The 26,906-nt window shown below is 42.8% G+C and overlaps 1 protein-coding gene across 5 annotated transcripts in view; it reads left to right on the forward strand.

The window, feature by feature from the left end:
- Nucleotides 1–612: 612 nt before the first annotated feature.
- The window catches only part of FOXK1 (forkhead box K1), a 69,006-nt gene continuing 42,712 nt past the window's right edge, over nucleotides 613–26,906 (forward strand). The window contains exon 1 of one of the 5 annotated variants that reach the window (XM_042853127.2): nucleotides 613–1,173. In XM_042853127.2, the coding sequence (XP_042709061.1) occupies nucleotides 794–1,173 (380 nt within the window). In that variant the 5' untranslated portion in view covers nucleotides 613–793. Of the gene's footprint in view, nucleotides 1,174–20,396; nucleotides 20,414–26,906 lie in introns of those variants that run through there. The other 4 variants (XM_065560147.1, XM_005289197.5, XM_042853126.2 and 1 more) reach the window with 4 other exon arrangements.

Here is a 26,906-nt window from a genome sequence, read left to right on the forward strand (position 1 = left end):
GAATTACACACATGGACCACACAAGGTTATATGTACAACGTTTTGCACATGTGCACATGCAATTAAAGTTATACATATGTATGTACAATGACTCATTCATAATTGCTGTTTAACAATTGCACATGCATACACACACACGTATGCACAGTTACAAGAATACACGTATACAATCCAAGACACACACAAGCATGCAAACCACTGCACACAAATACTCATGTGCATAGTTACACACATGTGTAGTTGCGTGCACACATACAGACGACAGCTGCCTATACACAATGACACACACAGATGCAATGGCTGAGTTGCACACACAAGCACATTTGCGCACAACACTCCACTACTGCACACAAATGCAATGGACTGCTGCATATGCACAGTTACACACATACACAAAAGCACCATAGGCACAATTGCTCCCATCCAGACACGCAATGGACAGATGGCTTGGGAATGCGCGCGCGCACACACACATACACACAACTTGTGTACACACAGACTTGTAAGGAAGAGCTGCACGTGGCCCACAGCACACACATGCCCAGTCGCTCCCACGCACATGCCATTGACCGCCGCATAAGTGGGCGCACACTGACAGCTAAGGGACACCTGCCTGTGCACAGCAGTTGCGCGCACACGCAGCTACCCCCCGTGCACACATCGCAAGGCCGGTCCCTCGGTGGGGAAGAGAAACGCGGCGGATCCGGGCTGCTCCCCCGGCTCCGCCCCGCTTCCCTCCCCCGCCGGCTCCGCCCCGGAGGCCGGCACGCTGGCTCGCTCCCTGCCTGGGAACATGGCTGAAGTCGGGGAGGACAGTAGCGGGGCCCGGGCCCTGCTGGCGCTGCGCTCGGCGCCCTGCAGCCCGGCCGCGGCGCCCCCTCCCGGGCCGGCGCTGCCGGGCCCCGCCGCCGCCCCGCCGGGCCCGGCCCTGGCCCGCCTGCAGGGCCGCGAGTTCGAGTTCCTCATGCGGCAGGCGGCGGTCACCATAGGCCGCAACTCCTCGCAGGGCTCGGTGGACGTGAACATGGGGCACTCGAGCTTCATCTCCCGGCGCCACCTGCAGCTCAGCTTCCAGGAGCCGCACTTCTACCTGCGCTGCCTCGGCAAGAACGGCGTCTTCGTGGACGGGGCCTTCCAGCGGCGGGGCGGCCCGGCCCTGCAGCTCCCCCCGCAGTGAGCGCGGGCAGGCGTGGGCAACGGGGGGCGGCCCCCGACCCTGAGGGGGCGTGGGCAAGGGGGGGCTGGGCACCCCACCCCGTGGAGTAAAAGAGGGGGGACCTGTCCTGGGGGGCGTGAGCAAAGGGGACACCCCGTTCCCACAGGGCAGGGAGGGGGGCAACCTCCTCTGGGGAGGGGGGGCAACCTCATCCCCCCCCCGGAAGGCGTGGGCAAAGGGGACACCCCCACTCCCTTGGGGTCAGGAAGGGGCATCCCATCCTGGGGAGGCATGGGAAAGGTGGCACCTTCACACCCATGGGAGTGCCCCACTCTAAGGAGAAGGGGCATCCCCACCCCCATGGGAAGGAGGGGATATGGGGCATCCCCACCCCCATGGGAAGGAGGGGATATGGGGCATCTCTGTGGGGAGCAATAAGTAGGGGAAGGAAAGGTAAAGAGGTGCCCTGACCCCCCTGGGGAAGAGTGGAGGGGTGTTGGTCACTTCCACCCGGATGGAGGGGGATGCGGGGCATTGTCCGCCCCCTGTCTCAAGAGAGAAGAGGTGTCATATCTCAGGGTGGGGAAAAGGGGAAGGGGGGTTGTTTTTTTCTGAGAGAGAGAGAGAGAGAGAGCTTCTTCTGGGAGATGTTGTCCTCCCTTAGCCCAAGGGGTGTCTTTGCTGGAGGATGCCACCCCTGGCGGGGGGCCGGATGGGAGGCTGCATGACCCAAAGGGTCTAAGGGAAGTGAGGCAGATAGTTGTCCCTAAGAAAGCTGTGTTTCATTTCCCAGGAGAACTCTGGGGAGGTGAAAGGAAATGGGGAGTGTTTTACCCATTGGGAGGGGACAGGCTAGTTGGGGAATTATTTTCTCAGACTCCCGGGGAACAGCAGCATGTTGCTTTATCGCCTCTGGGAAATGGAGGAGGTCACAGGCAGTGGCAGAGGGAAGCTACAGGGCTTGCTCTCTCAGGTGAAAGGGACGGGGTTCTCCTTCCTGCGGAGGGGATAATGATTTTTCACCCCACTTTCTGCTCTGAAAACATTGTGTTTTGTGGCTGAGCGCTATTAAACAGCTGCCACGTTCTACCCCAAGGTGACAGCATATTAGTGGTGGGCGAGGTAATCTCTCTGTGTATATCTCTATAAAGCTGTATTATACACACACTATATGTAATCTCTGCGACTAAAAAGCACTATATAAATGCAAGAGATTATTAATATTTTATTTATTATTCTCCACTTAATTTCACCTTGTTTGTATGGGCATCTGATTTATTTGGTAGTTTTGGGCCTTCGTACCATTCACCTCCAGCAGCAGGGTCCCTAAGGGTTATCCCTCTTTCACCAGCCTTCTGCTCAGAAGAGAGTTTTTTAATTACTCACTTCCTCTGCTGGCTGTTTCTTTTTGTATTTAGTAATTTAGTTATAACTCCCCAGCCGCTTGCTCTCTGAGGCGTTTTGGTTTTGAAACATGTTTCATTTTCTAAGGAGATGTCCTTTGACTGTCTGTTTAATTAATCTTTCTTTGTAAAACAAGCCCCCTAAAGCCTAGGGCATTTCTGTTGCATTGCTCCCTCTTGGTTCTGGATTTATTTGTGTGAGCTTCATCTCCTCCCTGTCATTCTGTTTCTTCATGTAGTTAATCGTAAGTATTGTGCCCAACAATACTCTCAAGCAGAGAATTTGCTGTTTCTTTTCCCTCTACTTGCTCGTGACTTGCGGAGTGGAAAAGGTGATTTCCCCCACTCTCCCTTCATCACTTGTAGGGGAGGAGTTTATTTACTTTTTTCTGTACAGTTAGGAGCCCTGCACAGTAAGACACCCTCTCTTCTGGGCCACTGTTTATGATCCATGTAAATGAACTTCTTGCCCCTCCTTTCCAAGCTGTAAAGTAGATCGATGGCAAAACACTTTTCTAAGGGAATTTGCCCTCTTGTTCATTCCAGGTAAACAACTTCCATCTTCCCCATGCCCTCTACACAGTTAGGGGTTTATAACTCAGACATAAAACAAAAAATGAACAAAGAACTTGCCTGAAGCTTAGTATGCGTGATCTCAGTGAGACATAAAACTGATCTTCTGTCCACTTCTTCTGTCTGTGCTCTTGACAAAAAGAGAACTTTAGGTCCTGGAACCAGTAAGAACCATGCACACCTACTGCTGTCTAAATAATATAGTCAGCAGTAAAAAATGGAGATAATTTTAAATATTTTGTATTGAGACCTTGCTGTGCATTTTATTCTGAAATATTATTTGATATGAATGTCATTATCAGGTCTGGCAGTACTATGCTGTGTAAATGTGGCGGAAGAATCTGTACGTTATATTAAGCGTTATGATCTAATGGAAGTTCCGTCAAATGATTTAAATTAGAGTTCACCTATGGTGGTTCAGGGAGTACTTGTGGAGGTCTTCAGAGTGCTGGCTAGTCATATGGTGCTGACTTTATTACCTCAATTCCACCTGACTGAAACACAGTAAAAGACTGATAAAAATACATTGCATATGTCTAGAAGAGTATTTCATTGCTGCTGCTGTTACAGGGAGGTTGTCCATAAATGGGAAGGAGGGGTCCAGGAGACAATTGCTGTGTTCAAAAGTCATCCACGCTGTGGAAAAAGTTTCAAGAACTCCCTGATTTAAATTCACCATTTGTCATCATTGCACTTCAGAAGTTTCCTGGAAAAATGAGATTATACCAAATACCTTGCCTTGTTAGAAACTCTCTTCTGAGCTTTCAGTGGGCACGCTTAAAGCATTATGGAAAAACTCTACAGTTTCCGTCAGAATCGTCCATTATGAAGACGGGGAATATCTCTGGAAACGGTGTCTTTCAAACTTGTGGAATTTGAAGACGCTGCATTGCCATCCTACATCATGTGCGTATTCTAGGCTGCAGTATTGTATTTCACAGCTGTGTCATTATGGAAGGTTGTATTTTACAGATGTGATGCCACAGCTATGAAATATTATTAAGCAATAATGACCAACAAGGAGGGCATTTCCTAGAGGTTAGTGATCAGCTGGAACCAAGCTGGGTGGAAGAGCAGAGGGCTTGATGTAAAACTAAAGAAGGTCCTTAACCAGCTGATTAACAGGAGAGCCAATCCAGAGATCGTTATTAGTATTCTAAACTGTGGCAAATGGCTTTCTATAAAGTAGGATGGAACAATGAAATCATTTGATTTAATAAAAAAAAAAGTTTAAATCAGGTTGACGCTGTGCAAAACTAATTTGAAAATTTGTGGTGTTGCATCTCTAGGTTAAAATTTATAATTAACTAAAATATAAATGCTGTTGTTTAACATAGCCACTATCTAAAGGGTATTCAAAACGGCTATAGGCAGAAAACAAAATACTGAAAATTAAGGCCCAGATCCTGCAAACAAGCAGGTACATAATTTGACTTTAGTGGGACTACTCATGTGCTTAAACTCAAGCACGCATAAGTGTTAGCAGTGTCAAGGGTTAATTCTATTTTTATTCCAACCCTTTTTCTTTGTGGCAAAAAATCTTTGTAGCTTCAAAACTTGTTTCAGTTTTAAGAATGAAAATTTATTTAGACCTCCAGTTCCTTGAGAAGGGTATTGTGACCTTTTTTTATGCACATAGGCTAACATTTTCAAAACCAGATGCTTAAAGTTAGGCTCCTAAGAGTGGGATTTTTAAAGTCACCTAAGTCACATAGGTTTGCAAGACCCAGTGACGAAAACTGCAAATGCTGATGGAGGAGTGTAGTCTGGTCAAAGCACTTGAGCTTTCTTAACTTGTGGGAATTCAGTATATTGGAAGTTGGTGATGGTTGCAAATATTGTATAGGCTATTTGTTTATCATTTTTGTGTTTTGAGTTTTTGGTGTTCTTGGGGTAAGGACATTAGTGAAGTCTTGGACTTGTGTTTTCATCACAGATGAGCATTTTCAGTGAGGGGCTTCTCAGAAAAATATCTGTTCGCTGAAATTCTCTTAACAATTAGAAAGCTAAAGAAACTAGTAATTTAAGACTATAAAATGGAAAGACAGTAAAGAAATACAACATATAAATAAAAACCTACTTAAATGATCAGATGGATTTAAGTAAAATTGGCTTTTAATTTTTTAATCATTTTTATCAACCCTGCTATAAATTGAAAATCTAAATATTGGACTACATGTTGCCAAGAATCTGCTATTCTGTTTATAATATTGGGGTTTTCCTGTTCAATATATTTTGGTCTGGTTTATTAAGTGCCTATCTAAAGCTTTAGGCTTCATTAAGGCCCTGATCTTGCAAAGACTTATGCATGTTGCTTAACATTATGCACTGTGAGTAGTCCTGTTCACGTCAGTGGGACTACTCATAGTGCATAAACCTAAATACTTGCATAAGTCATTGTAGGATTGGGGTTTAAAGCATTAAAGGCTAGTTTAGTAATTCATAAAAGAACAGGATTTTATTCCCAGCATTCTCTGTTTATAAACATTGTTGTATAAAGGGGGGCGGTGGAAACACAAGGCAATCTATAAGTGCTAGCCAGTAGGATTGAAGTATGTGACTAAAGTAAAAATCGGCACGACGTAGGAAAACTGATATGCACAAATGTCAGGGTTTTGATGACCTCATAAACCACTCAATCTCCATTCTTGTGGTTAGAATGATGCCATCATGGTGTATGAGTGTGTATAGTGTTATAGCTCAGAGGGAAATGTGAGCTATATGTACACATACCAAGGAAATGCTTTGACCACATAACCACGACTGCAAAGCTAGAGTTGTTTCTGAAATGCTGTAGGTACATCTTCAGTTCTGATCACTCTTTTCCTATGAAGTTCTAATTCTTAACTATTGCATAATTAGGGCTTCTGTTTTTGGGGTATATTTTTAGCAATTTCTGAGGTTGTTGTAGATGTCCAAAAATTGGAGTCTTTTGAGGCTGTGTCATTGTAAATACTGTTATGAGTAAGGTATATTGTATGCATCACTCATTACAATAGTAAATACTGTAATGAGTGATTTCTTTGTAATTTTCCCTATTACACTTCAATGTAGTACTGTTTCAAAGCGCACTAAATTAAAGCACACTAAGGAACCTTTAGTGCACACTAGCAGGGTCTACATGGACCGATTAATGTGGAACATGTTAGTGTGCTTTAGCAATCACATCCTGTAATCTACATTACTCCTCCTTCTAAACAAGCCCTTAGAGACAAGTAACCATTGTTGGTATTTACAGTAGAACCTTAGAATTATGAACACCTCTGGAATAGCGGTTGTTTGTGACTTGGAACAAAACATTATGGTGGTTCTTTCCAAAGTTAACAACTGAACATTGACTTAATATAGCTTGAAACTTTACTGTGCAGCAGAAAAACGCTGCTTTCCCTTGATTTTTTTTTTTTTAGTAATTTACGTTTAACACAGTACCCTACTGTGTTTGTTTGTGTGTGTCTGCTGCTGCCTGATTACATACTTCCGGTTCCAAATGAGGTGTGTGGTGGACTGGTCATTTCATAACTCTGGTGTTCGTAACACTGACGTTCTACTGTATTTGATAAACACAGATTTTTTTTTTTTGCGCACCAGGAAAATTTTATTTCTGTTTATCGGTTAAAACAGACCATCTGAAGCCCATATATAATGCATACTTTTAGCAAGAAAGATTTTGATCCGTAGTTATGCATGCCCCTCTTTCATCGTTTATAGTTAAATTTCCATTTAAGATTTGTTAGAAAAACTCTATCATCTGAGTGTTATCGGACTACTTGATGCTGTACAGTGTTTTTCACACTTATGTTTGATTCCAAAGTCTGTTTTGGAACAGTTTCTTGGAGAGTCTGTAATATCAGATAACTTGTCTTTTCAATATACAGTTCATTTTGTACCCAGGAAGTTTTTTGGCTAAGCTACTGTACAAATTGTTTGGGGATTTTTCTAACATTTAAAAAAGTTGATACTTTGTGACTCTGATATGGAGGGGCTGTCTACAGAAGAGTCACACTGGTGTAATTTAAGGACTGAATTTAAACTGATAGATAAACCTGCACAGAAGGCTGTGTGTGATGCTCACTTCTGTTTAAATCAGGCTTATTTTAGTTTAGCTAGAGAGAGTTAATTAAATTATTATTCTTAGGTGTGGTCTATACCAGGGGTGGGGGACCTGCGGCCCACTGCTTCATTTCATCTGGCTCGTGGCAAGTTTCCATGCCACGGGCCGGAAACCCCGAGCAGGGCTGGAGCCACAAGTGCCAGCTCGCTGCGTTGCCAGAAGTCCAGTCGGCTCCACGCAGCTCCCAGAAGCGACCGGCTTGTTCCTGTGGCCCTAGGAGCAGGGGTGATCAGGGAAGCTCGGCATGCTGGCTCCGCAGCTCCCATTGGCCGGGAATCGTGGCCAATGGGAGTTGCGGGCGAGGTGCCTGCAAGCGCAGGCAGCACGCACCGCACAGAGCCCCTGACCTCTCTGCCAAGGGGCCGGACACGGTGGCCGCTTCTGGGAGCAGTGCGGAGCCCCGGCAGGCAAGGAGCCTGCCTTAGCCCCGCTGCGCCACCAATCAGGAGCCACCTGAGGTAAGCACTGCCCGGCTAGAGCCCGCATCCCGAACCCCCTGCCCCAGGTTGGAACTCCCTCCTGCACCCAAACTCTCTCCCGAAGCCTGCACCTCTGCCCCAGCCCTGAGCCCTAGGGGAAGCCCCGAGGCTCCATTACCCCCTCCTAGTCTCACCCCCTCCCCCCATGTGGGGCTGGCGCCATGAGCGCCGGCTTGCTCTGCTGCGGGGGGAAGCCCCGAGCCTCCGGGCCCTCCCACGGGGCTATGTGTGGCTCGTGACTGATGTATATATTTTTTTTCCTGTGGGTCAGGGGGCCCTGATAGAAAAAATGTTCCCCACTCCACGTCTGCACTAGTAACTTATGTCGGTATAACTACATTGCTCAGTGGTGTGGATTTTCCACACGTCTGAGCAATGTAGTTTTATACCAACCTAATTCCCAGTATAGACAGCGCAGTGTCAATGGGAGGGCTTCTCCAGTCGACATAGCTACTGCCTCTTGGGGAGGTGGAGTATTTAAGCTGACGGGAGAAGCCCTCCCGTCAGCGTAGGTAGGGTCTTCACTGAAGCGCTTCAGAGGTGCAGGCAAGCGCCGAGTAACTAGCCTCAAATAACTGTTTGGCAAGCTGTTCAGAGAAATGCCATATTCCCTGTGGTGGTTGGCACAGTAGTTTTATGGGGAACTGTGCTGGCAAAGAACAGGAAACTGCTTAACGTTACTACTTCCACCATGCAACTGCATGCTATGACTGATCTATATGTGGCAACTAGCTTCTAGCATGAAGGACAGGTTGCCACAGCTTTTGAAGACTGTGGAACTTGAAAAGTGTGCTAAGCAGTGTGTGTTCAGGGGAGTTTGTACTCTTATATTTTAGGGTAAAGTAAGCAACATAGACCCTAGCGTGGCTGTTAAGCCATTGTTTGAAATTTGACAGTTACCTCCAGCTGACTTTGATCTGGAGTGGGTCTCTTCAAGTGCTTGGCTCCACATCAAACCTTCTGACGTGCTAATTTATTTTCTGGGCAGCTTCTACCTCCAGTAAACGTCTGAGGGGGCAATGTCTGGGTGTTCTGTGTTCAGAGCCAAGGGGCACTGTAACGAGACAAGCATAACAGACCCAGCTTTAGGTTTACAGTTGCATAGATGCGGTGCGGGTGAGCCAGTTTTTCCTTTCCAGACCAAGTGGAAATGTGGCAGATGTGGTTGACAACACATGCTTTAGAACATCACAAGTGAATGTATTTTACTTTGTATACCTAAACAATGCTTTCTGTCTGTCATCCTTTGGGACAGAACTTCCTAAACTTTTTCTATAGTACTCCCTATTAAAAGGATATTTGACACGCAACAATACTTTTAACCAGCTGTAGGCGGCTTCTTTCTTGTTTTGGTGGTATCATGCCCAAGCCCCTAGCTGTGTCCTAAAGATATCATTAGGACTGCAGATCCCTGGCTAGGATATTCCCTTGTCTAGCACAGGAGCTAACCATGCTGTGGACTTGTAACCCAGGACTTCTTCAGTTTTGGAGTGAACTGTGGTCTGTGGAACCTCTGGTGGTCTGCAAAATAGAATAAACCTACTGAGAGCCAACTACTTGGGGATTGGAGGAATGGGAAAGCAGATTGGATTAAAAGATCTTTGTCTTGTGAACAGATCTGCAGAATGAAAAAGCTGGAGGAAAAACTGGTTTATCTAATCAGTGTTGGCCACAAAAAGGCACCATTTATTAGTCCATTGGATTAATGTTTCATCTACTATTTGACAACACAATAACATGTACTATCTTCATGCATGTGTTCATTTCAATATTTATATTTCTTAAACCAGCTGAAATAGCAAGAAGCAATTTCAAATGTGGCAAACTAACATTGCTTATATAAAAGCAAGTCTGTCTAGTGTTTTTCTTTTAGATATGTTTATGTAAATTGCTTGTTTCATAGTGCAGATATGACTTTAATTAATGTCCATTCACTGTTGTCCATGAATGCCGTTGCAAATCATTCTCTAAAATTGCCTTTAGAACAGTTCAGTGAAATGTTTCAGTGCATTCCTTTTGAATGGGAATTAATTTGTATGAAATAAAGTTTTTTAATGCTGTTGTCAAATAAAAGTAACAGCCTAATACCCTGTAGCTACTCCACTGCCTTGTGTGCCTTGCCCTTTGTAGCACGACTGTTTCTTTCCTCACATCTTGGTGCATTTTATCACAGTACAATTTCAAACATGCTGATAGCATTATAGTAGAAGCCTACACTTAATCTTAAGCTATAGCAGTTGCATATTTATGTGACTGAAAAATGTCAAACAATGTCTTGTCTTAGTTATTTAAAAAGAATTTGTAAAAAGCGTGTTGTTTTTGGATAATCCTTTTAATTGTTGTAGTGTAATGGATTTTTTTTCTTCAGTGGAAAGTGTCCGCTGTGTACATGCACAGGATTTTTAAACAATGGAGGGTTTGCTTTTCTTCCATTTTTGGGCTCATTTATGATGTATAAAGAGAGTGTGAAGTTTTAGGTTAAGAAAAATCATGTATGTAGGTCTGTTCTTCTCTGGTTTTGTTAGAAGACTTTCTTGGTTCTCTTAGAGAAGTGCATTGTGAGCTCTCCTACCTTAACTGAGAGAGTTGGGATGTTGAATCTTTACCAAACTTTTCTCCCGTGTCCATTGCATTTAGGACTTACATAGGTGTTAACAAAATCAGACAAGAACAATTTGACTAAAATTCCTGTCCCCTCCCAGTTGCTCTCAGCCTGTAGTGATATCTTGATTCCAGTGGCCATAGTCTTGCAGAGTAGATAAGACCTGAATTTTTAATGTAAACCAACAAGCAGAGACCTCACATCCCAATCTACTTTTTAGTTTGGAAGGAGACTAGAGTTTCAGGCTGCCTTCACATATAATTAAGAAGCACACCACCTCCCTCCCCAAAAAGAAAACAAAAAACAAACACAAGACAAACAAATAACAAACCCAGTTTTTCCCCTCTGCCTGTCACCTTTAACAGAGCTAGGAATTCTTCCCACACAAGCCATTTTAATCTTCTGTCTCCCTCAAGGCTACATGCTGTAGCCACCAAACTTCTGGCTCAGCAGGACTGGAGTCCTTGCAGAGTCGGTTTGTGCACTTGTTACAGGGAGTGCTGTTGAGCAACCTAAGGAACTTTCTTTCTCCAGGGCACAAGAAATATGGATTCTTCAGTGTGCAAACCCCTGGCTGTTTGGGAGGAGGAAGAGACCAGGAATAGAAACTGATCCCAGGTGTCAGCCTGGCAGATAGGCATTTCTGATTTTTAAAAAAAGAGAAGAAAAAGAAAACCCAGCCACATAGATTCTTCTGTAGTCTTGTGAATATATGTGTTCCTCATATTCATTCATTTCAAGACCTAGACCAGACCTCTGAGAACAGGCCATCAGTGTGGAAGTGTTGTGCAAACTAACACTTGCATATTGATTACAATTGTCTTGTGACAGAGTTCCACTGCCTCCAAGCCTGCCTTGGATTGGCCTCCAGCCCACTTCAGGTAGGTGGACGTTTTGATGCCACTATCAAGTTTGATAATTGGGCAATCCTTTGCTTCTGTCTTGTCTATCCGGCTGTTCATCCATAGCATTCCTGCTTTTGCCATTTCCCCTTCCTCCTCCCCCGATCCCTATGTAATGAGGCAAGCCATGATCGATGTGGAAATAATTCAACAAAGATCAACAAGGGAAGTTAGAGCCTGGAACATATTAGGCTTTGTCTACACTACGCAGCTTTTAGTGACACGCCGTGTCGCTAAAAGTTGTGCAGTGTAAATGCTGTTTGTTTGTCAGCACTTTTGCAGAAAAATACTTCCATCCCCAACAAGCAGGGTTTGCGTTGTCGACAGGAGAGCGCTCCTGCTGACAATGCACTGTTTACACTAGCACTTGCTGCGGCAAAACTTTTGTCTTTTGGGAGGGGGGGTTTAGCACCTCTGAACAACAAAAGTTTTGTCGCTCAATTGCCAGTGTAGACATAGCCTTAGTTATTGTGTTGTAATGGAATATTAGGGCCAGAGCTGATGCCCTTTTCTGCCTGTTCAGGTATAACAGTATTACTTAGGCCAGGGGTAGGCAACCTATGGCACGCATGCCGAAGGCGGCACGCGAGCTGATTTTCAGTGGCACTCACACTGCACGGGTCCTGGCCACTGGTCCGGGGGGCTCTGCATTTTAATTTAATTTTAAATGACGCTTCTTAAACATTTTAAAAACCTTATTTACTTTACATACAACAATAGTTTAGTTATAAATTATAGACTTATAGAAAGAGACTTTCTAAAAATGTTAAAATGTATCACTGGCACACGAAACCTTAAATTAGAGTGAATAAATGAAGACTTGGCACACCACTTCTGAAAGGTTGCCGACCCCTGACTTAGGCTATGTCTACACTGGCAAATGAATGACAAAACTTTTGTCTTTCAGAGTTGTTTGAGAAACCCCTCCCTGAAAGACAAAAGTTTTGGCGACAGCAAGCGCCAGCGTGAACGGCGCGTTGTTGGCAGGAGTGCTGTCCTGCTGACAACGCAAATGCCGCTCGTTGGGTGGAAGTTTTTTGTTGGCAGGAGACCCGACAAACAGCGGCTACACTGTGCGACTTGTAGTGATAGGGCTGTAGCGACACAGCCATGTTGCTAAAAGCTGTGTATGGTAGACATAGCTTAAGATGGGAAAAGGATATTCCCATCAAGTGCTTAAGTCATGTCTACATTTGCCATTTAAGGCGGAAAAAGTCCCTTTTTTTTTTTTTTTTTTGCACAAAAACCGTGGGAGTGTCTATACTTGCCAATGACTTTTTGCGGTGAAATTCAGAAGTTTCACCACAAAGAAAACCACCTCCACGAGAGGCGTACAGCTCTTACCGGTGATGCTTTTGTGGTGATGTGCAAGTGAAGACATGTTCTTCCTGTTTACAGAGCTTTTAGTCTCCGGAGGATATCCCACAGTGCCTAGGTGACCACTCTGGCCTGCTGCTCTGACACCAGGTAAACACATCCACTCCTCCCCCTGTAAAGCCCCGGGAACTTTGAAACTCCCTTTCCTGTTTTCTTGGCAAGTGCTCACTTATCTGGCCAGGTGACAATGGCTGCTCCATAGAGCAAATGATCCCCTGCTTGGAGCAATGCTGAACTGGAGGCTGTGCAGGGACCCTGGATGCCCCACGATCACACCCTCTTCCTCCCCCCGCCCCCCTTTTTCCCACAAGACCTGTCGTCAAAATGGAGAGAGCTGCCCTCAGTGTGCCGCTCTAAACACTCTGACACCTGTGGAAGTGAGTGAGTACACAAACCAGCATTTTTCTTTCACCGGTTCACTATCGCCGTTGAAACTAACAGTGCAAAAACTCTGCAAGTGTAGACATAGCCTAAAATAGAAATCTATTTCCAACTATCTTTGTACTCCAGGAGTTGTAAACGAGGCACTCATAAACTGCCTATTATAAATGACTAAACAAGTAGTTTAGGTCTAGACTTGATCTGTTTTAAAATGATCTGAATGTACTCTAGATTATTCTGTTTTGTGGCTAAATGAACCAAATACCCTCTTGTTGTGTGATAAGCCAAAATCTCTGTGAAAAGCTCTTTTCTGCAAGAGGATAAATGCTCTTTCTCCAAGTGGTCCCTTGTTCCTTTTGATGTACCTTGTGCTTCTAGAACACAAAGCAGAAAGTGTTGCAAGCAATGTCTGGTCTACACTTAAAATTCTGACCAACGTAGTTATGCCAAACTAAGCGTTGGTGTAAATGCGTCTAGTTCAATAGAAGAATTCTTCTGTCAACCCAGCTACCTGCTCGGGGAGGTGGATTGCCTACATTGAGGGGGAAAAGCCTCTTCCATCCCTGTAGGAAGTATCTACACTACAGCAGCATAGCCGTCCTGCTGTAGCATCCCTGGTGCAGACATGGACTAAGAATTAATTCATTTTTTTAAAAAGCTAGAGAAGAAGCTTAGTGCCTTTTTCCTTAGGGAGCTGAAATATTAACTGAAGTTCTTCTAACGCTTCCAAATTAAATGAGTATTAAAACTCAAAGGAAAGTTTCCTCTATTTCCATGTACTGTAATGGATTGGAGGGGTGAGGGTAGGAGGAAGAGAATGCATCAATAGTTGAGTAAATTATCTCAATTTCATGGCTTAAAGGTAGTGCATGCATGCTGCCGTTTTGGAAAAGGCAGTGTTGTTCTGCCTTGGTAAACTATTTTCAGTGAAAAAAAGCCCTCAGCACAATAATAAAAACAGAATGAGTTTAAATGTGTTAAACCTCTTTCTTGCTTACTGGCTATAACCTGGGGGGAGGGGGAGGGTATAGTTTTGTTTTGTTCTTTGACATCTGAACCCTATCCTGCTATGCAGCTTTTCAGAAGTTGATCCAGTGAGCTCTTCCCTTGCAGAATACCGTGAGCCTGGAATTAGCCTCTTTAATAGGTATGTGAGTTGAGACTAACCAGCTCAGGATTTCTGGGCCCTCTTCCCAAGCCTTGTTTTGAAGTTCATCTTAACTCTGGATGCTGCGGGTATGCATGTGTAATATACACCATGTATTGCCCTAAGCATTTATGTGGCTTGGAGTCTGGAAAATGCCAGCAATCAGAGGGTTTAAATTATATTTTAAAGATAGCCTCAGAACAACTCTTTAAACAGTAATCCTGGCTTCATCTGCTGGGTATTGAATGGATTATGAAATGTCTTCACAGGGAGCAGAATGGACTTGAGTGAGCATTTCATGAAGTCTAAATCCATTTGGATAGGTTTTTTATAATGTACATAAATAACACATTAGTTCACTCCAAGTAGCTTTCCCATTGAACTGAACCAGGCTCAGAGGAAAACATATAATGGTGGTGCATTGTGTTAGAATCCTCTTAGCGAGTGTGATTGAATGTAAAAGGTTAGTAACATCCTGTGCTTAAGTTTCTCCTGGTAGATGTATGTGGGAAGTAGAAATGTTCTGTGAATTTCACAGATTGCTTTGTTTTCCACAGCCTGTGCTAATGTGAGAGGAGTTCCTCAGTTTTGAAAATTTAAGACATTTTGAGATGGATTGAGGGACCTTCAAGATCAGCTGGCTGCTTCAAAGAAAACTAGTGATGAATGGTCCATTAGGAGAAAGTTGATGGCATAGCAGATGTAATTTGTATGACAATTAAACTAATCTAGTGTATTCAACAAAGATGCTAAAACAGTGCCTCTCCCAAGGAAATTGTGGTGTTAAGGTATTTTATGAATTGGTCTCTTCAGATGGATAAGTCTCCTCCTTCTCCTTCTCCTCCAGGGTATAAAAATACCTGAGGAGTGGGATATTTGTAGTAATGGGAAGACATTGTCAAGAGAAGTTCATAGAAGAATTCATTGAAGGCCCCAAGTGTCCATGGCGAGTTTGACCAGATTTCTTCAGTGAAAGGAAGGGGCTAGGTTTTATGGCAGACTGGACATTCTGTAACAGTTTCAGATAAGTTTTTAAGAATGTTGTATTGTGTTAAATATGGAAATGGATAATCAGTACTTTGTGGAGTTTAATTTTTACAATCAATTACATTTTCTGTAAAAAGCAACAGAGTCCTGTGGCACCTTTAAGACGAACAGATGTATTGGAGCATAAGTTTTCGTGGGTGAATGCCCACTTCGTCGGATGCATCTGTTCGTCTTAAAGGTGCCACAGGAGACTCTGTTGCTTTTTACAGATCCAGACTAACACGGCTACCCCTCTGATACTTAAATTTTCTGCTGTCTCTAAATTTTTAATTTTCAGTGTAATGTATAATTTCTTATTAAAATATAACTGCATTTGTAAAAATTGTCACGAGGAAGTTCCTTGTGGGTGTGTGCAGCTGGGGCTTTTCTGGCCCTGAAGTAGGTGTGTATGGTGGTTTATGATTGAAGGAGAAGCATGTTAGCTGGCTCTGTCTACCAAAATGATCTGTAATAAAGTAACTAATAATATTAACACTTTAAATTATGACCATGACCAGCAATTACTTCTGGTTACTTAAATCTAATTTTAAAGAACCTCACGGCTACTGGGGAAATGTGAGAGAGATGTAAGTGGTGTTCATCCCTTTCCGAGTCCTCTTTGGCAATTACCTGCTGTGGTAGATTTGCAACCTGATTTAGCCTTGTGTTGTCAAGCAGGATCTTGTAGAAAAAATTGGGGGTGCATGTCTCCAGGAATATTAAGTGGCTAAATATTCTAGATTGCAGAACCGGTATTTGCTATTTAACTGACCTGCGTCACTTAGCATGTTGTGAAATGCACTTTAAAGGGGAGAGGCAGACTCTCCATCATAGGCTGATGGAAACCTAACAGTTTTGTGCGCTTAAGCTGGGCACTTGAGAGAGCGCTCAAACAATGGGCTCAATTCTGTACCCATTGAAGTCAATGGTAATATTCCCATTGACCTCTGAGAGTGAAGGATCAAGCCTTTTGAATGTGATCTTTCCTTACGAGAACTTGTATGTTAAATGAGCATCACTGTGAAATTGTGCAGAAAAGCAAGATCACAGGACTGTTGTGTCTCCAGAAGATTTCATAGTGACTTTGCCATTTGGTTGCTTGTGGAGTACAGATTTAGATAAGAACGTGAAGTAGCTGAACACATTTCAAGATGGTTGATGAAAATCAGGAAATAGATAAGAGGAGAAATTACTGAGCTTTACCTTGTGAACTGTTGAATTGCCTTTTCTCCACCAGAGGGTCTTGATTCAAATGTAACTCAAGTCTTGTTTAGTGATCTTGAAGCTGGCATTAGTTTGTATTGCAGGATGGTCAAATCTGGACAGTTGTCTCTTTTTTGCAGCTCTCTGACAGTGACAGGCTTCCTTCTTGGTAACTTAGCTTATGTGATCGAATAGACAATTTGCCACCATCTGATGGAGTAGAGATGCAAGGGAAGGAAAAAGATCTGTATAGTATGTTTGTTAAAAAATAAATCCTAATATACCTAATCCATTATGAATCATGTTGGTGCTTATTGTAAGGGGGCATATAAGTAATAGGATTTTTTTCTCTCTTTGATGTTGCCTTTGTTGAACTTCTGTTTTGCCCGTTCTGTACTGTTAGCTTCATTTAAAAGGACGTTACCAGGTAACTTGACATGCACGTTTGATGTTTCTGAAATTCAGTAATCCGTTTTAAAACTAAGCAGTAAAAATTATCTATTTTTTTTCCTTTTTTTTAAATTGTTTTGGTCAAAGGTGCCAGATTGACAGCCCTACAAAGGTGAAGTTCTGTGACACCAGGCCAGGTTCAGTGCTTGGCTACCTGGCCCTGTCAGTGTGCCTCCACTTAGCCTGAGGGAAGACACCCACTCAGTCAATGAAGTCTCTGCTGCTACACTCACTACCAGCAAGAATGCCAATTCTTATGGTGACAGGTTTCAGAGTGGTAGCCGTGTTAGTCTGTATCCGCAAAAACAATGAGGAGTCCTTGTGGTACCTTAGAGACTAATACATTTATTTGGGCATAAGCTTTCGTGGGCTAGAACCCACTTCATCAGATGCCTGAAGTGAAAAATACAGGAGCAGGTATAAATATATGAAAGGATGGGGTTGCTTTACCAAGTGTGAGGTCAGTCTAATGAGATAAATCAATTAACAGCAGGATACCAAGGGAGGAAAAATAACTTTTGAAGTGGTAAGAGAGTGGCCCATTACAGACCAGAAGGTGTGAGTAACAGTAGGGAGAAATTAGTATTGGGGAAATTAAGTTCAGGTTTTGTAATGACCCAACCACTCCCAGTCTTTATTCAGGCCTAATCTGGTGGTATCCAGTTTGCAAATTAATTCCAGTTCTGCAGCTTCACATTGGAGTCTGTTTTTGAAGTTTTTGTTGTTGAAGAATTGCCACTTTTAGGTCTGTTTATTGAGTGACCAGAGAGATTGAAGTGTTCTCCTACTGGTTTTTGAATGGAATCCTAGAATATCAGGGTTGGAAGGGACCTCAGGAGGTCATCTAGTCTAACCCCCTGTTCAAAGCACGACCAATCCCCAACTAAAGCCCCAAATCCCTAAATGGCCCCCTCAAGGATTGAGCTCACAACCCTGGGTTTAGCAGGCCAATGCTCAAACCACTGGGCTATCCCAATTCCTGATGTCAGATTTGTGTCCATTTATTCTTTTGTGTAGAGATTGTCCGGTTTGGCCAATGTACATGGCAGAGGGGCATTGATGGCACATGATGACATATATCACATTGGTAGATGTGCAAGTGAATGAGCCCCAGATGGTGTGGTTGATGTGGTTAGGTCCTATGATGGTGTCCCTTGAATAGATATGTGGACAGAGTTGGCACTGGGGTTTGTAGCAGGGTTTGATTCCTGGGTTGGTGTTTTTGCTGTGTGGTGTGTAGTTGCTGGTGAGTATTTGCTTCAGGTTGGAGGGCTGTCTGTAGGCAAGGACTGGCCTGTCTCCCAAGGTCTGAGAGTGAGGGATCACCCTTCAGGATAGGTTGTAGATCCTTGATGATGTGCTGGAGTGGTTTTAGTTGGGGGCTATAGGTGACGGCAGTGGCATTCTGTTGTTTTCTGTGTTGGGCGTGTCTTGTAGTAGGTGACTTCTCGGTACCCTTCTGGCTCTGTCAGTCTGTTTCTTCACTTCACCAGATGGGTATTGTAATTTTAAGAACGCTTGATAGAGATTCTGTAGGTGTTTGTCTCTGTCTGAGGGATCGGAGCAAATGCGGTTGTATCTTCGAGCTTGGCTGTAGACAATAGATCGTGTGATGTGGTCTGGATGAAAGCTGGAGGCATGTAGGTAAGTATAGCAGTCAGTAGGTTTCTGGTATAGGGTGGTGGTTATGTGACCATCGCTTATTAGCACTGTAGTGTTTCCTGTGTTGTGGATACCAGTCTAATAAGAGGAGCATGGAGACCACCAACTTATTCCACATAAATCACTAAATAGCTGTTTTCACTAAACCTCTTTCAATCAAAATTAACCTGACCTGTATTTTAATGTGTATCCTAGAGGCTCCTTATTCCATTGCCCAGTCCAAACAGGCATCCAGTCCAGCCCTCAACTTTACATATTTAAATTCTTGCAAAATGTCCTCTGAATGTACATTCACCGTTTATGCAAGGTGAACTCCACTTGTAAGAATGGTTGTTAGTTACCCATTACTATTGCTGTGCTTGCTCCATTGATTCTAATGCAGAAAGTAAGCAAAAAGGGACAGGTTAATTGTAGCTTGATTAGCAACAGAGGAAGGAATAAACATCACTGTATCCCTACTGGCAGTGGGACCAAATCAGTGAGAATAGTTTATTTCCATACATCTGAGTGGGTATTCTAAACAATTTAGACTTCTTTTAAAAAATTAGTATATTAAATAGCTTACACAGTTTGTTTTTGTTTCTGGCTCCTGAATGCCATGTCTCTGATTAGAGAGATGAGGTGGGGGAGGTAGTGGTCCAACTTCTGTTTGGTGAGAGAGACAAGCTTTCGAGCCTACAAAGACCTTGAAAGCGTCTCTCACCAATAGAAGTTGGTCCAATAAAAGATATTACCTCACTCACCTTGTCTCTTTAATATACTGGGATAGACATGGCTACAACACCACTGCATGTTTCTGATTGCAATTTTGAACTCTTCTAGTCTGGGTATGACTTTTAAATGAACATCCAAAAGAATTGGAAGGTTTTCCAATTCTTTACTCTGTTCATTGCTTAGGACCCAGTTCTGCAGTGGGTCCTGAGCACCTCTCCGTATCAGGCTCTTTGGGAGTAATTGAACACCCGGGTCAGCTGATGGGCTTGCGGGCTGTAAAATTGCTGTGTAGCTGGAGCCTGAGCTCTGGGATCCTGTGATGGGGGGAGGGTCCTGAGCCCACACATCTACACGGGCATTTTTAGCTCCACAGCCAGAGCCCCCATGAGCCCAAGTTAGCTGACCTCTTTTATTTCAGTGTCGATGTACACGTTCCAGTGTAGACTCTCTCCCCGCTTGCAGTGAGTGATATTCACCCCTGTTTATATTCCTGAGCTTGTTTAAATCCATTTATGATTAAACACTGCTCAAACAGCCAGGTTAAGATTTATTGACATAGAGGAGGGTTGGGAGGGACTAGGAGGGTCACCTCTCTACTCTGTTTGTTTCCAGCTGAGCAGAGACTTAATGTTTATTTAAATTGTGCTCATATCTACATGACAACTGTGGAGCCTCAAACAGGATTCTGCTTGAAAAATATGGTGGGAAGGGGCTAATCACTGCTGACTTCCTGGAGCTACTTCGCTGAAAGACCTCCTCTCTCCCCTATATCCCACAGCTGAGTTCAGCAGGGGTGCTGAGCCGGGGCTGCACTTGTATAGAAGGACCAGTTGCTATGGCATTCTCAGCTTTGGAGCTCATGCTCACTGGGTCTGAAACCGTCCTTTATTGACCTTCAGAGCATGCTGCAAGGCCCACTTGCTTTCCTAGCTGTGAGGGATTGGGAGGACTCCAATAAGAGAGATTACAGGCACAGACCTGTTAGGCTCGTCTATGGTAGGGCCTTGTATTATGTGTGTAATTACATTAGATTTTCTAGTGTTTCACTCTGTACCCACACAATATTCTCCTCTTCATCCTGTTGGACCTTGGTGGTTGAATCCCTTTAAAGGAACAGCAGCACTGAATATTCACCACGGGAAAAGAAGCCTATCTTCTGATAGCAATGAGCCCTGTGTGGTTTGGAATGAATGGAATATTTGGAAACTGACTCCAGTGTTTTGAAATGTAAGACTTAGTGAGACACAATTATAGCACTCCCTTTTTGTTTCCTGCTGCTGATGAATGGGCACTGAGTAACTGGCAAGTTTTATTGGCATGCATATTTTAAAGGGTGGTATAATGGACTTTAGTTGAGTCATCGGCCAAAGTACAAGGGCCGTGTCTTGGTGGTTTTAACCACTGGTCTCCTAATAGAGTTCTTTGAGAGCTGTGATTATGCTGTACATTGGTTTTGGGGATCGTCTTCCATGGTTTCATTCCATCTGGAAACATCTATCAGACCACATGGCTGTGTTACATTCAGCAAATGTTTTACACTTTTCCTTCCTTGTAGGATGCAGTTGTTTGTTTAATCTATAAGTAAGTTTGTCTTAATTGGGTCTAGAACAGGGGTAGTCAATTATGTTTTTGTCAAGGTCCAAATTTCTTGGTCAAGGTATAGCCAAGGTCCAGACTTCAGAGAAAATAATAAAATAGTAACAATAATGATAATACGTAAATAAAAAGATTTCGGGGTCCATTCAAAAGCATCTGGCAGTCCAGATTTGACCTGCAGTCTGTCTGTTTACTACCCCGGTCTAGAATGTTAAGTGTTTATGAAGGCTCATAAATGACTGAGATTTTGATGTGTGGTATATACTCCCTTCAACTGCTTGTAGACAATGATGTAAATTAAAGTAAAATTCTGGCCAGCTGGCTCACAGGTGTTAAAACTGATATGGGTGGATTCCCAGAGCTGCAAACACTCTCTTGGATCTGGGAACATAGTTGGAAAACAGTGTTTCTCTAGGGGAGCTTTTTCAGTAGGTTTTCAAGAATTGCATTGAGCTGAGTTGCTTGTATCTCATTAATTTACAAAGTAAAACCTCAGTGCCTTGGAAACTAATTGAACTGAGTTATCTAAAAAGTTACTCTGCACACCTGAGTCTGGACCACAGGGAGCCTCCAGTCTGCCAGTTTCATTGCTGGTGTTAAACCAATTGCTAGGTTCAATCTGTGGAAGTTCTCTCTCACCCATCTATGAAATGCACTTGAGATACTTTGGAGAAATTAGATATTTTCATGAACTGTGGCTTTTATTTAGAAAGCATGGCTGGACCAGGTTTTTGCTCTTCTCAGTTTTGAGCAATATAGCATAGTAAATAAGACTGGTAAAGTGAAGATTCAAATGGCAGAATAAAAATGAATCTGACATCCCTAGGCATTTGGGAATGGTAAAACCAAAACAGTACTGAAGAAACCATCAAAAGGTATTGAAAGGCAGAATTAGGCATGACACTTGATTTCATCTAGGTGAATTTAGTGGAGAGAAATAAACAGTCTAGCATCCTCTTATTTGAGACATTAACCAGTATTTTTTCTTGATAGGAACAATGTCGCTCTCATATTCTTTATTTTTGTGTGGATTTATCAATTGGTGTGTGTGCTGTTGATGGTAATTAAAATTTGTCTTATATACAGCCAACAAGATAATCTGGTCAAGATATCTGTATAGAGAATGGAATAGCTGATTTAAATTGCAACAGCATTATTTCAGTATAAACTTTTCTTGGAAGCTATGCTTTCTCCCTTTCAGTGTTGAAGTGTTCAAAGAGCCCTCACCAGGCTCTCTCAAACTTTTAAAGAATATATATTGCCAAAGTAGCATTTTGCTGTTTTGTGATGTTAGGTTTTTTTTTTTTTTTTTTAGTATTTCTTTTCTCAGACTTGCTGATTATACCAAGATAATATGTACACAGACTATTTGCTCTGTTCTAATCTGTGTCTTGCTGACTTCTTTTGTGATGTCTAGTGTTTGGGATATCACTCTTCACTAATTCAGTAATGTGTGGTGTCACACATGGATTGGGACATCTCTGAGTAAATATATCAGGAGAAGAAAGAGGCATTTTTGTGTATGTGTACACATGGTGTCAGGATGGAGAATAGAACCCCGAAGTCTAGACCACTTGTCTCCTGCTCTAAACTCTAGACCAGAGGTTCTCAAACTTCATTGCACCATGACCCCCTTCTGACAACAAAAATTACTATACAACCCCAGGAGGGGGGGACCGAAGCCTGAGCCCGCCTGATCCCTGGCACCCCTGGGGAGGTGAGGGAGAGGGCAAAGCTGAAGCCCAAGGGCTTCAGCCCCAGGCAGGGTGCCTGTAATCTCAGCCCCACTGCCCCAGGCTGAAGCCCTCAGGCTTTGGCCCCAGGCTCCAGGAAGTCTAAGCCAGCCCTGGTTACCCCTTTAAAATGGGGTTGCGACCCACTTTGGGGTCCCGACCCACAGTTTGAGAACCACTGCCCTAGACCACATTTCCCACTAAATGGGAGTTTGATCAAAATACCTTTTTAAAAATGTGCCTCTGTGTGGAAAGGTGTGTTAATACATTTGTGAGCTTGGATGAAATGGCATAATATCAAGTGGAGCCCTGTGCCACAAGGCTGAATAGAAAAGGTTCATTAGAACTAACTTACTTATTGGTGCTTTTAAGAGACATTTTTGTGTATAATTAGTGTTTTGCCTGATAATGCAGGTAAAGTTTGTTTTAAATAGACACAGTTGCACTAGAGCACATCCTCCGCTTGTGTGAAATCCTGTCTTGCTGTGTTGGAAACACCGCTAATACATAGTAACATGCAGTCCCCAGGCAACCTGTGGTGTATTCTCTTTGAATTGTACATAGATGAATTACATATGGTAAATAACTTTTAATCTATGTAACTGCAATGAGAAATGTTAGTAAAAAGTTTCATGTGTGAAAATGAGAAATGGCACTTGTTTTAATTTGCCGTTCTGAAACTTGAGAAGTCTTGTATCTATTGAGCCCACTTAATTTGCATCCTTTCCTCGCGGACTATCACTGAATAAACGTTGGGAGCTTGAAGCACATTAAAAAAACACTTGTATTGCAGCCTATAGGGGTTGCACATCCCAGTTGAGACTACATAAAACCTACTTATGCTTCTTGTAAACACGAACTGCTGGTTGCTATGGCAGGATTACCATGGGTACAGGACAATTGGGAAACACTTGTTGGAACAAAGAAACCATTTTCATTTTTCTCCTTCGTTCCTTTTTTGTGTGTGAATTCAGGTTTGGAATAATTGGCGTTAATTAAAAAATATGGAGTGATTTTACATTTTCTTTATATTTCTAGAGGCTTTGATATTTCAGGTCCTCAGGTGAAATGATTAACCAGGTTAGAAAAGGCCCTTTTTTCCACAATGAATGGCTTGCATTTCATGTTACACATATGCGGAAAGGGGGAGGGGAAGTGTTTGGATGATGGGACATAGTTTTAGTTTGGATCTGAAGTGGAGTAGTGCTCTTTGGTAAATAATTTGTAGATTTTAAGCCCATATGGGACTATTAGATGATCTAGTCTGACCTCTTGTATAACAGGCCATAGAGTTCTACCCAGTTACCCCTCCAGGATGAGGATGGGTGAAAATTCTTAAGCTAATCGTGAAATTGCAGCTTGTTCAATCAATAGTATGGAACGTTGGCTGTGAAAGAAGTTCTTGGCAATTTCCAGGAGCGTTTAGCTAGTCCAGACTGAGCTGCTCAATGGGAGGCATTGTAGACAGTAGTCCGAGGACACAGGTTATGGGGTAGCTTTATGCAGCTAGTGTAGTCACAGCACATTCAGTATTATGAAGCTTCGTTACTTGTGGCTTGGGAAGGCAAGAGAAATAACATCTATCAGAGCCTTTTTTAGTAAGAAGCACTGTAAGAAAAACATGTATAGTTGTAATTTTAAGTCCGCTCTGGGGGAGGTAAATGTGTCTCTCTGCAACTGAAACGTTAAGTGTGACAGCTCACATCATGTAAACTGGTCTTCATGGGAAGCACACCAGGCAAGTGATTGATAAAATCCTGTTCATTATAATGCTAGTTAGCAGGACTTGGTGCCACTCTTGCTACATCTAGACTTGTGTTCCACAGAAGTTCAGTCATAATTTCTGTAGCAAAAATCTCTCAATGAAGTTTTTATTAGCATAACGATGGTTATATTTAATATAATCTATTTTTTTATTTTTATTTATTGGTAGTCTCTGCAGGCTCTGATACTAAATCTTCATTGGTTATATTGGCTAATGGTTCCAAGTGGCGCATTCCCTACTTCTTCTGAATAACAAAAATGGTTGTTGGTTTCATCAAGCTTTTTGCAGGCAGCTGGAGTTTGTCCCTATATAGTCTGGCATTAAGCACAAAATCCTTTGCCAGCTATGGACACACCAGTGCCCGCTGGCACCAGCAGGGTGGGATAGTACAGTTTTCAGATATGTTCCTCTGTTGCATGCTGAGATGTTCTCCAACGGCATGGGCTGAAATATCAGACTGCCATTTGGCAATGGGAAACCTGTTTGCTTCCAGTGGGTGGGAGAACTGCCCATGATGTTGTTAGATTTTCCTGCCTTTACCTCCTGGACTCAACTGTCTCAGTCCATGCTTTGGCTGAGAGCAGTGAAGACTTTCCAGAAAAGCCAGTACTCTGCAGTACTGATTCTTCCTCTGTCATCATGACTCCCTAACTATGGAGATACTCCATTCCTCCATACTCAGCACCAGAGAAACAGCCACAAGATGCTGGTCAGAAAATAAACTTGTTTTTAAGATCAAAATCTTTTTATCAAACAAATATATAACATGAGGGGCAGCAACATTTCTGTGGTTCTACATTTGTTTGATGATAAGATTTTTGGTCTGAAAAATAAAGATTTTGTGGATGTTTCTCTGCTGCTGAGTGTGGAGGACTGGTAGTAACTCCTTATAGACTGGAAGCATGTGTAATTCCCGGGGTGAGTTAAAGGTAAGGGAGATGTCATTAGATTTCTAGAAATCTATAGAATCATAATTTCAATGTTGTCACCCTCTGTGGCATGGCAGGAGTCACTTGCTACTACACCACCATCCTCCTGAAGCCCCACCCCCCAATCTTCAGGTCCTCTGGTTGGTGGAATTGTTGATAATACAGTTTTGTTGGAAGTGGGTTGAGTTGGGTATCGTTCAAAAGCCCTTTCTCCCATGAATGATACCAACCGTGTCAACCTAGAACAATTAAGTAGTTATATATATTTGAGAAAATGTTTAAAAATCAACTTTTTATAATTATACTTAAGACTTGCATATCAAACACGTAGTTGTCAGAAAAATTAAATTGTGGTTCCAGACTGACGGGAGGGATAGCTCAGTGGTTTGAGCATTGGCCTGCTAAACCCAGGGTTGTGAGTTCAATCCTTGAGGGGGCCACTTAGGAATCTGGGGCAAAATTAGTACTTGGTCCTGCTAGTGAAGGCAGGGGGCTGGACTCAATGATCTTTACAGGTCCCTTCCAGTTCTGTGAGATAGGTATATCTCCGTTATTAATTTATTTGTTAATGCTCAGAACATGATACCTGATTAACTTTTTTAATATTACAGATTAATGTAAATGGAAAGGGTGCTTCAAATTGACTTGTCATCATTGACAAAAGAGTGGTTCACTGGTATTGATTATCAGCTTTCATTATGTAATGAGGCACTGGTTAAGATGTCAGCATCCAGCCAGGAATTACGGGAATCCCTCTGCAAACAGTATGCACATAATTACATAACATAATTAATTACAATCTCACAATAATTTATTACAAAATTCTGTTTTTACTTTGGTCTTGATGATTTTTAGCCCTCAGAAGGGAGACGAAGTACTGACACCGGTTGCTGAATCTTTGGAGAATACCATGGCAGAGGACCTGGTTAAATGCAATGCTTGTTGGCACCTTACATGCTATAAGAAGTGCACCCATAAACTGAATTTGGCAAGGTTGAAGTGCATCGGGCATCAGGAAAAAGTTGAAGATGCCGGGACACGTGCCAGCTGTAGGCGAGACATGCCTTGCATTAGGTCCCATGGAATGCATTTTGAGAACACCTTTACTGTGGTAATCCAGACGCTCCAAAGTGTCCATTAAGCACAGTTTTAACATGTGAGACACATGAGAAACTGTATGAAGCAGTCACTGTTAGTGAGAACTGTTGCATGGAAGTAAAGTAAGTAGGTGCATTGACCCAAAAGATGCCCACGCATATGACGTTGCATATCCCATCACATTGAGTGCTATACCAATAATGTATACAAGTGTTGTGTCAAAAGGTAAAGGCAACAGAAACAAATATTAATTTTATTACTGCAAACTGAGTGACTTGGCGGAAATTCATAAATTGTCTTGCATAAGCTCTAAGGGATGGGAAAGTGGTGGTGATGGCTGATGCGGAATCTAAGTACAGAGAAATGAGCTTTGAACGGGATTGAAGAGGAACAAATGCTTAGCAGAAAGGCTCTTAAAGCACTTATTGAAGATGAAGTGTGGGATATGGATGTGTAATTTTTAGCAATCCTATCCGCAGAAATTTAATCACAGTGCATATCCCTAAAAGCCGTAAAAGACATGGCACTGTCAAAAGTAGAAGAAAGCAGTAATGTCAACAGTAATATGAAGACGGTTTGCAGCTGCTACATTTTTACAG

The sequence above is a fragment of the Chrysemys picta genome, chromosome 10 (genome assembly GCF_011386835.1).
Source record: "Chrysemys picta bellii isolate R12L10 chromosome 10, ASM1138683v2, whole genome shotgun sequence".
Classification (NCBI taxonomy): Eukaryota; Metazoa; Chordata; order Testudines; family Emydidae; genus Chrysemys; species Chrysemys picta.